This window comes from Boleophthalmus pectinirostris, unplaced genomic scaffold (genome assembly GCF_026225935.1).
Source record: "Boleophthalmus pectinirostris isolate CB_2022bp ecotype Guang Dong unplaced genomic scaffold, ASM2622593v1 HiC_scaffold_3, whole genome shotgun sequence".
Classification (NCBI taxonomy): domain Eukaryota; kingdom Metazoa; phylum Chordata; class Actinopteri; order Gobiiformes; family Gobiidae; genus Boleophthalmus; species Boleophthalmus pectinirostris.
In genome coordinates, this window is record NW_026571299.1 from 29,139,147 (window position 1) to 29,150,669 (window position 11,523).

The 11,523-nt window shown below is 40.2% G+C and overlaps 1 protein-coding gene across 1 annotated transcript; it reads right to left on the minus strand.

The window, feature by feature from the left end:
• Positions 1-1,605: 1,605 nt before the first annotated feature.
• ip6k2a (inositol hexakisphosphate kinase 2a) lies at positions 1,606-9,512 on the minus strand. Its single transcript, XM_020933875.2, has 5 exons — positions 8,943-9,512; positions 3,862-4,093; positions 3,577-3,740; positions 3,138-3,313; positions 1,606-3,030 (listed from the first exon to the last, which is right to left on the minus strand). The coding sequence occupies exons 1-5, from the start codon at positions 9,151-9,153 to the stop codon at positions 2,470-2,472; spliced, it is 1,344 nt and encodes a 447-aa protein (XP_020789534.1). The 5' UTR covers positions 9,154-9,512; the 3' UTR covers positions 1,606-2,469.
• Between the last annotated feature and the right edge of the window lie 2,011 nt (positions 9,513-11,523).

Here is an 11,523-nt window from a genome sequence, read left to right on the forward strand (position 1 = left end):
TCATTTCACAAAATCCAACAGTCCCTTACTTGAGCCCTTTGAACTGCACATGCTGCACTTCTTGTTTGGTTAAAATTCCATGATATGATTCTAAAACTTAGCTCCAAAAACAAAAAGTAGGTAGGTAGAGTAGTAGGTGGATGGATGGAAAGGCTTGAAATTAAAGCTGGATAGATACAGTAACTCACAGGATCAGAAAGTTTGTCCACTGATCCAAAGATTAGCAGTTAAAATCCCGCTCTTGACATAAATATCATTGATTTACCATACCCTTTACTATAATACATGCAATAACTCTATATGATTTTTAGTTAGTATTGTTTGTAAAGCACAAAGAGATTAGGATAACAAACGGTGATAACATATTACAACCTTAAGAGTCAGTACACCTTAAGAGCAGGACTGGTTCTGGCTTGCTAAATTTGGGTGGGCAGACTGAAATATTAGGCTGGCAAATGAAGAGGTACTGTTTATGTGTATTTGCCAAAGAGTCTTGATTTGATTGTGAGAAATAAATATGTTTTCTATGCAAATCTGATGTTTGTATACAATTCACGTGGCGTCATTTGGATTATTTCAGATCTGGAATTGCCCGTCTCTACTAAACAAAAGGTAAAAGGTAGCAACTGTTAACACCTTCATGACATCACAAGATGGAACAGAACATGTTGACCTTTGGGGATGTAGACAAATGAAAAATTCAGGGAACATGTGTTAATGGAACAAACTCATCTCCAGATATGTTTTTTAGGAGGTAACAGCATTCTAACATGACTTAAAAATCACAAGAGTAAATTTTTGTTAGACACAATACTTATACATATACTTATATGTACTTATATATACTTATATATATATACATATACTTGACAGTGTAATTCTAGTTCGTCTCTTTCGAACTAGCTTATAGAAGAGAGTGGTCAAGGTCTGAACACTGCAAATTTCTCTGACCTGGCCAAGATTTTAAAACATACATTTGTTTTCAGATTTATTACTAACTGACTAGACCAGAGACTGCTTAATTCTAGTCTAGAGGTACATATAGTTTATTTTGAGACAACTCGTCAAGTAAAATGATCTTGCAGATAATTTCACTACTTTTAAGTCATTTTCTGATAGTTTTAAGTGTTTACAGCTTCTTTTGCAGTGTACATTGTCATGTGTTGTGTGCAGAAGTTAGTAGCTTACAATACTAAATACTTCCTTCTTAACTTCAAAACCTCTCTCCGGAAAATTCTGCTGTGTACAAAAAGATTATCGCGATTAAAGCGTGCCAGTCGCCACCACTTAAGCTTTAAACTCTTACAAGTCTGAATAATGAAAAACTAATACAATGACGCATGTTTGTAAGTGCAGAGGTTTACAAGGAACGCCCCATTACGACAACAGGAAAAACCAGAGCAAGGACAGACCACACTGACATTGGGACATTTAGTCTGGTTATGTAATTTGAATGAGCAACCCTTTATTTGCACATATATAATAATATATATAATAATATATAATAATAAATAAATAAATACATATTTTTTAACAAATTATGCAATGTATATCTCATATGAATGTAAGCATATTTAGAATCTGAAGAAGAAATGAAAAAGACAGTTTGTTTGTTTTTTTACCACAAATGAATGCCTTTATTTATCAAGACACTGTTAACACACAGTACAGGAGAGCTAGTGGCTCTGGCAATAACAAAATCAATCAAGTCAGTAAAACAACATTAAGTGGTATTGGATCATATGGAATGTAGCTGTTTCCATTTCAGTTTTAAACAAAGTGTCAAATAAATAAGTCTTTTTATAAAGTCTTTAAACAATAGATTCTCTTTGAGGAATGAAAAGGAGAAAGACAGAAGCAAAGACATTGACCGAATAAAGAAATAGAAATAGAGCAGCGTGCGACTCCCTCAGAATGTCCATAGGCAAAATCAATGAGAGCGCAGCTGCAGAAAGGCGATCCCTTCTTCTACACCGTAATAGACTTGCACCACATGTCCACTGGACACACTAATAAATGCTCGGGGTCTTATGACAATAATAACATCAGTCCTTATCAGAGAGTAACGTTTAAATGCTACGTGGCTGCAAGAGCCTGTTCCCCGATGATAGTGTGCTGTGATGTTGGGGAGTTCAAATCACTAAACACTGTGTCACAGGTTAAGCACCAGTTCTATACTACTTCACTCCTCTGGCACAGTCCGTCTCTCTCAGAGAGAACTTCAATCACCATCAGACGGGGCAGGGGCGACAGGGGGTGCCAACCTTACCCCCTCCCCTAAATTTGCCCCACGGACTCTGAAGTCTCTGAGAGAAAAGTGCAGCTCGGGCCCAAAGGGCCGGTCCTCTAAGGGGCAGCATAGAGCCCTGCACACAGAGGGCTCCTGTTGAGGTGAACACACCGCAGAGCACCAGGGTCGATTCAGAGTCGTCCCAAATAATCAAACAAAGCCCAGCGTTCAGTACAGGTTTAATCTGCGCTGTGGTCCTCCAGCTGGGAGATGATGGAGATCAGGTTCTGTAGTCCGAATATAAAACCACTGTCCTGTCCCTCATGCACCACACTGTCCTCTCCGTAGTGACGACAAGTGGTGTGGGCAAAGTCGATCATGCGCACGTCCACCTCTGGACTGCTACTCTCAGAGCCCACAGAGCCTCTGCTGCCCCCAGCCCCAGAGCTGCTGCTGGGGCCAGAGCACCAGGCGCCCTCCTCATCTTCATCACTCTGCTCCTCTTCGTCAGATGGTTCATCCTCACCCTCCTCACCGCCACGGGGGCGTGGCCTGCTGCGGGGCAGGTCTCCATCATAGATGATGAGCAGAGAGCTGGAGTAGAACCTGTACGACTCACAGGCCTCCAGAGCAGCCTTCATCTCCCTCAGTCTGCGCAGCACTGGAGACAGCAACTCTCTGCGAAGGCGCCTCCCATCATGAAAGAACTGGAACAGCGCCTCTTTGAACCCGGCCAGGGTCAGCTTACGACCGTGGTACTTGTTCATGAACATGAGCTGTCCTGAGTCCGACTGGTACACCTGAGGAGAGAGAGAGGGCTTTAGTCAAACTCACACAGTTAAGCCACAATAAATATTTAAAAGGCCCAGAGATAAACCCCAGTGAAAACACAGAGCTCAGACTGTACCTGCATCCCGCACAGGCGCACCCCGATGGAGGCGGACGTGCTCTGCTGACACTTGCGGATCTGGTTGGCTTTCTTCTCCTCTGTGGCGTCGTCTCCGTGCTGTCGTGTGCCCATCTTCAGGTCCAACACACAGGGCACTTTGTATCGCCACGTCAAGTTCTCCAGGAGGATAAATTCTGTAAAGTGGGTTAAGGCCAACACCAGCTCTGCATATTCACATCTTTTTTCATACATTTATTCACATTTTATAACTGAGAAAGGCTAAACGATTTGGGAAATTTAGATTAGATTGCAATTTGATTTAAAGGTGTTGTTGTTACTGTTTTTAAGCAGGATCAGACATGATATTTTGTTGTTGATTAGATAGTTAGATTGAGAGATAGTTATGACTTTAATATCCCAGAGGTAACAGTCTTTCATTAAGTTTAGTGAAGGATACTGTATTGGTTGCGGTGCTTGGCGTTTTCTCTCATGCGCTGCAGATGTTGTTGATGACACTTCAGACTCCAGGGGTTGTGTTTGATCTGAGAAGACATGCTGCTCTTCTCTAGACTGACGTACAGCACCTCCGCCTGCTGCTGCTGCGCCTCCTCACGATTGTAACTGTAAACACAAGAAAAACACTACATTAGTATAGAAAATCTAAATGGAGTGGTCGTTGTAGTGGTAGAGTAATAATAATAGTAGTAGTAGTGGTAGTACATGTGGCAGTACATGTGCTCACCTGGCTAGTTTGTCCTCTTTGCGGTTGTGTCTGGATCTCTCCTTGCTGTAGTTGTCGTTATCCACCAGTAGGGGCGCCTGCTTCTTGTTACTCCACTTGAGCATCTTTGTTTTGGGTTCGCAGTCTGATGATGGGTCCTTGTTCTCCAGGTCTCCGGTCTCTGTGTGCAGAGGATAGGCCACGAGACACAGGTTTCCCTCTTCATCCTCCTCGAAACTCACAGACACAACTCCTGCAACACAAGATGGAGCATTATCAGTTAGGTGAAGTTATATTTTCACTACTAAATTAATACAAACAATATAATACATATTCAAATTCAAATATTCAGACCTTGTTAAATCCTAGTCTAGACCTGGTTTAGTCCTAATTTTGTAGAAATTGTGTTAAAACCAGATGGAACAATATTTTGGAGAAACTGTTTTAACTTCTGGGAATCATAAGTTTTATTTATTTTAATTTATTGTGATTTTTTTGTAACACAATTTCACTCTTCAAAATTTGTTATCATGACAAGCCTAGTTGCTGCTCTACATTGTGCAATCCTATTAAACATTACTGAACCAGAGAATGATGCAAGGTGTATCATGGGAAATAGACAAAACGCAAATATACTTTTCATATCTTGACAAATCAAATTACAAGAAGTACTGTACTCAAATCTTACACAATGCCTTATCAGGAAAGGATGCAGCCAAATAGATTTCATTGGGATTTATTAATGATGACATATCCTAATTGCCTTCTCCATAGAGACCAAACCAAGCATCAAATTAACACTGGGGTGACATCCTGTGTAGCAACCATTACATCTGCAAAGTCAATTTTCTGAGTAAACATGACTCAATGCTCACTCTTGAGAACAGACCACGTGCCTTAGTTACCAGGAAGATTTGCTTTACAGAGGAATATTCAAGAGGGCTTTTACCATGTTTAACAAAGCAGGTGGAGCAGGTGGTAGGCCTTGAATTTTTGAAGAAATATTGAATAGTGATTTTTCCAAGCACTAATATCTAAATTTGAGATTCATGTTTTAATAGTACATTTCTGTTCAAACTGCATTTTATAATTTTAACAACATTTGAGATTGAAATATGAACTGCTAAACAAATACAAGAATCACTTAACTACAGTGTTTGTAGGTTTTATATTTAATAAGCCTGGATACTTTATTGCGTGTAGACAATATTATGTTACTTAAATTATCGCAGTCTTTGCAAATTGGCATTTTCAGCTATTCAAGTAATTAAATTGCATTTTCAGCCTGATATTGATTGATCCCTTACAGTCCTAGCAGATTGTACATAACCATTTAGAAGAGAATAACAGCCCATGCACTTTTATCAAACCAGAGATTTTAATTTGTGCAATAAATGCTTGTTATTCTATACTATTATAATTATAGCACACATTGATTTAGTTGATAATTTAATATGTTATTTTTGGAGATCAGTTGCCTAGAGCACCACAACAACACCAGGGCAGCCTTACTTGGTGCCATCTTGGACAGCCAAATTTATGACTTAATTTACGAGTTGGGCCACCCACCCTTATTTCTCCCTCCCTAATCCCACTGTGGTTAAAGCCCTGACATAGCCCTCTGTATGATTGAAAGTGCAGAGGGGGGAGGACTGAATGAACACCACAGCTGCAGCGGAAAGAGGAAGGAGGAAGGCAGAGGAGGAGGAAGAGGAGGATGAGGTAAAACCAAAGAGTGATAGAAACTGACAGTCCACTATGTGATGTCATACAACTCAGGTGAAAATTGTAATACCTGGAAATAAAATAAATACTGGAAGTGAAATAAAAGCTAATAATGACATCTAAATCATAACATTTAAAGCTGCACATGTACTTTTCTCTGCTGGAAGGTCTGCCACTTGCTTGTCACCAACGGGATATTGAGCTCTGTGGTAAATATGTTTAATGCCGTGCCTTGGAACATTCCAGGCAATAGAAATGTTACATAGTCTGGATCCCTGCCTCAAGAAAATATTAAATTGTGTGGTACATAGAGTTGAGATACTACAGAATAACTTCATGAACGTATATTTCACAGTAGATCCTGTCAGTATCAAATATGTTGGTAGGCATTACATCAATTATTAAAGTTTGGTTTTCCTATGGCCATTTAAACCCATGTAACTTAGCCTCTATAGGTCTTTAACCATATCCATTTCACCACAAGTCTATTCAAGACCTAGATTTAACCATACAGAACACCCATATACCATCACTGTTCAACCTATAAAATCTATAATGTTTCAGCCATCTTGCTACGGTCCTTTAAATGTTACCCTCCATGCTTTCAGAACCACGGCTAGAGTCACGTGCTGCTGACACCACCACTACTGCTCGAACGCGTCCCCTTTTGCTGACATCATTGCCGTGCACTCCGCCCCTCACTGACCGTGCTCCAAACTGCACTGTCATCGATCCACAGGCGCTGTTAGTGTGGGAATTTCTGAGTCACTGCATTCAGACAAAAGGACCGTTCACATAAAAAAGAGTCCACAGGGCAGAAATGAATACTTTTATAATACACTGTCAGCTTTTATCATTATGCTACGTTGAGATAATGACGTTGATAATACTATTAGTTGTTAATAATTATTAGGTTAACCTGATTTGGTTAACCTTGCTTGACTGCCACTTTAATTTCAACATGATAGTTTGGGGAAACAGTTGTATAAATTATTAACCTAATTTAATCCTGACACACAAATTGATTAACTACTAGTCATGTCATGTCTGAAAATATTTAAACTAGTAACTAAAAAGTGTTTTGGAAATATTATATAGGTCCCATTCTGTTAAATACATTTCTTTTAGTCACTGGACTGATTTGAAATGTGTTATCTACAATTGCCAAACAGAAAGTTACATTCTAATGGTTTCATAACATATTATAAAGACATTAAATAGTTGCTGTGTTAATATTTGCTTTACACAACTATTAAATAAACACTGTGCTGTTAAAATCCACCTTGTGATAGTACATCATAGGTCAACATGGAGAGGTCAAACAGGTTGTTTTTGTATTTGTCAATTATTTTATTAAAACAGCTTATTAACTTTTGACATATTATTTCAATTGCGTTACTTTAACTACTTAATTTAGCCTACGGGGATATTGTGGATGTGTCATGCCATGTGATTTCTTTAGTAATTCATAACGATTTGAACAGCTGGTTTGACATGTCTATTTTGCATACACTCTTGCTTAGTTACTACACGTTTGGTAATGATGTCATTTGGTTGCAGGGAGATTTTGCCACACCTTTGCAATTTTTTCACATCATTAAAACTATGAAACCTTCCCTCTTATTTTTTTTTTTGTTATTACAAGCTCAATTACAATTCTATTACATTGAACACAGAATTTAGGCAGTGCAGATTTTTAAATGATTAATAGTCTGAAATGTTTTGTTTACATTCCAAAACATTGCTTCTTCATCTTGTCCTGATGCTTGGTCCAGGATTGACTTGTGAACTTTCTCAGGCCCGCTGGTTTCCCATGGGCCCTCACAATCGCGTCAGATGGTCAGTCTGTACGTCTTTAAACATATCCGTTACACCGCAAGGCCAATCAAATGTATCACAGATTTCAAGCGGATCCCACAGTTCAGTTACAACCTGCTGGAACTTGTAATCGAACCATACCTCGATATTACTGATGATGCCAAGCAATTAAACTGGTTTAAGAATAGAAAATATGAGGCCTTCTTGTTGCCCGATAATATTACATCTATGAAAATTAACTTTTACATAGATGGTCTGAATCCTTCTTTATCTTCATTGAGATGTTGCTTTGCCTGGAATGTTCCGCATAATGGCATAAATGTTGCTAATTTCCATAGAGACAAGCATGTGACTCTGCTAAACCAACTATTTTTGGGAATAAAAACACCTGTAAATGAATAAATAAACACAGATAAGTTCAATGAGTTAGAAAAGATAATACCAAACTGTGGAAGATTCCAGACAATGCAATAACATTTGATGTAATCCATGGACCTTCCACCAGAAAACACATGTGTACCTATAAACAATAGACTTGGATCTGCTTTATCTTTCAAAGTCACATAAATAAAGGGTATTTTTAGTTACAACTAACTATTGACAGCTTGTTATGGTTAAGGCAGACCCATTGTCCCCTTTGGAACATTTGTCCTTTACATTTGACCCATCCTTATATGTCTCTTAACCACCTGTCAGGAGGAATGGTGGACAACCAAAGCAGCGCCCAGGTTTGGTCAGGAGGACTATCTTAGCTTATGTCTATAAATGTCTATTACCGTATATCTTCGCTTCATACAGTATGTATTTTATGTGTTCCTCTTTTGCTTTGAATGAGTCTACTTTCTCGTTCATATACCTGATTATGACATCCGGGCTGCTATGTTCCGCTATACGTTGTCTAGGCTGCGTGCCATTGACACCTAAAGGCATCTAGAGTAACAGGATCCATCATTTGACAGCATGTGTATGTGCAGCAATGTTTGACGTAGAAAACTGCCTTGTGAATGACTCTAGCGATGCGTGCTCCCATTTATTTTTGATAGGGCAGAAACCCAAGACCCACAGGTGTAACTTAAGCCCCCTTTAAAGGGAGGCCAACGCAGCGCTGCCTCCTCCTGACTGGCACCACTAGTACGCGAATATTGTCTGGTCCCATCCAGAAAAATTACAAGCCAAATATGCAGGGACCTGTCTTACCCGTCTATCAATAACATAACACTGCAGCTGACCAGAGCAAACAGGAATGTCTCGGACTCTAAATGGATCAGAACGGATTTAGTGTGGACGGGAATGAGTGATGCAGAGGCCTTTAACTATGGCATCACACAACACAGCCTCTGCATCCAACCATCACACTGCACCAAAACAACAGTGACAAAAACTACACTGTGGAATCAATTCAAAATTATAATAGACAAAGATTAATGATGCCAAGTGCGATCTTCCATACAAAACAAATAGTGACATAAGTGGTCATCAGAAAGACCGAGACTGACTGACACTGACTGACACGCCACTGACAGTCTCCTCTGACTGTCCAGCCTTAGCCCTGGTCTTACCTTTGTACTGCGGGGTGAACTTCCTCATCTCCGGAGGCAGGCTCTTGTAGAACTGGTGCTCCCGTGGGATCAGGGGCTTGCATATCGTCTGCTCCCCGAACCTGAGCACGCACGAGTGGCCCCCCACCTGGTGCACAAAGGGCTCAAGCATCACGCCTTTCCCGTAAGAAGCTCCGTCCGCCTGCATGAGCACTTCCAGAGCGGGACTCATCCTCTCCCCGCATCGGACAGCTGAGCTGAGGGGTCCCACGTTGATCGGGAGGCTGCTGGTTCGGCCGCTGTGGCTCCCTATCCTCAGACTATTCCTCGGTGCGCGCAGGGGGCGCTATTGTTCCCCTACTCAGCCGTGAAAAACAAAGGCCTCACTGAAGGACGGCACGGACGTAGACGTTTCTCCTTTATCGCTAAGATCCTGAGATAGCGTCTAACTCCTCACGCGACAGGGCGATGTGAGGGGCCGGACGTGTTTTTACGTTTGATCTAATGTTATTAAAAGGCTTTTGGTGCAGCGTAAAGCAGCTAAAGGCGCTTTTAGGCAGCGGACAGAGCGCTGCTCTTCTGCCCGCTGTTACCGAATAATCTGACGTCTGCCCAGAGCTGCGGGGAGAAAAACAGCAGCTCTGATCCCGCCCCCTGAGGCTCTGAGCCAATCAGAGAGCAGCTCCTGTCTCCAGGAGGAGCCAGGCGCGTGAGAGGCGCAGGCAAACAAAGAGGAAGCGGAGGAGGCAGGGGGAGGGGAGCACAAAAACACTGCTCCAAAACAAAACACTCCGATTTCTAATGTACAGCTGAGAGGACACATGTGTGTGCAGAGACCACTATGAGCATGCTCACATGTGGAAATGACCAATGCTAAATGTCATTATATTCAAAATGTGACAGAGGTCCTGAGCAGGGATGTGTGGACTGGCTTCAGAACTGAGGATCATTTCCTGACATATTTATTATGTGTCCTGTTAGGCTGTTACTCCCTAATAGCATTGTTTTCAAGAAACGTGACAGCCCCAGCTCCCATCCCACCTCTTGCTCCAGACCAAATATTTTATTGAGTGAAAGTGTCTGCATGTGTTTATGAAATGAACCTGTCAAAATGAGCTTATGTGCTTAAGGCCTGTATACTTCACATTCCACAAGCATTTCCTGCTGTCGTCTCGTGCCAAAGCCCATATATTACAACATGCTCTGCTGACAAGGAATACATTCTGCAGTGCACTGTATTTAACACATGGCAAATATTAGTCATATTATATTGCAATATCATATTTCTTAATTCTTTCTTCTCTTGTAAAAGCTGCACGAGGCTCGTACAAGTTGAATGCCAGTAGAGTAGTGGCTCTGTGCAGGTCAGTAGATGTTTCAATCTAATCTGAGACTGGCCTAATCTCTGATGTTCCAGTTCTCCAGGATTAAAACCAAAGGAGACACAGGAAGCAGATTACCTCCAGTCGCCCTAGTGTCCTTTATCTATAATTAGCATTAGCAGGTTAGAATGATGTGGTCTAAACAAGTTCAGCTACTCGTAGTACATTTGTTTATTCAAGGTTCACAGTCACTTATTGGTCTTTCAGTTTGTCTAATTTCTCTTTCTGTCCATGTTAAAGCAACACTGTATAACGTTTTGAAGGAGGTCACGTTGCCTGCATGATTCCATGGAAATAGAAAGTTACAACCATACTTCAGAAAGTTCTTCATGGAGATAAATATGTTTTATGCCATACTGTGAAATATAAAAGCCAAAGAAACAACATTTCCATGGAGACAAGGAGGAGGAGACCAAATAAGAATATGATATATATATATATATCATGTGACAATACAGGGAGTGTATTCTTAAACTCCATAAACATTGTCAGCCCTGGAATTTCCAATCTTCACTGAACAAAAAGAAAAGGTGGGGCTAGTTGTTACCTTGAAAACTACCACTACATGACATCATAAGGTGAAAAATGTAATCCTTTTTACTGATTTATTTCAGCATTGACACTCCAAGTCAGTATTTAGTTACAATCGTTTTAGTAGTATCTGAGTATTGATTTCCTGACAGCCCATTCTAACAAGAAAGAAAGAGTCGTTTTACTCAAATCTATAAAAGAATAGTGTAGATATTGTCAGAAAGAAATCCCGATAACCCTGAGAATGATAATCAGATTATGCACATCCCAAATGTGCTCAAATGTGCCATTAAAGTTGTATTTTCTTCTTAATCATCTTTTCTATTGTATTTATAATTGTGCATATTTTAAAAATGATGAAACATGATTATTGACCCCCTCTAAGGCCTCTAACCTCGAACAGAAAGTTATTGTCCTTCATTTAGAGGAAATCCCCTGGACCCACCCTGAGTGCTTAGGAAACACTGTACAGCCCTTACTGAGTTTTGTTCTAAAACAGAAAGTGAAACAAAAATGTGCTATACACCTATTATCACAGGTGGGTCACACTAGGTTACTTTTACTTACATTTTAAAGAAAGTGTACTTCTCAGATTACACTATGTCATTTACTATATTTTATTTATATTTTTTATATATATATATATGTTTAAGTTTAAGTTAAAGTTAGTTTAAAGTAATCTCCTGATA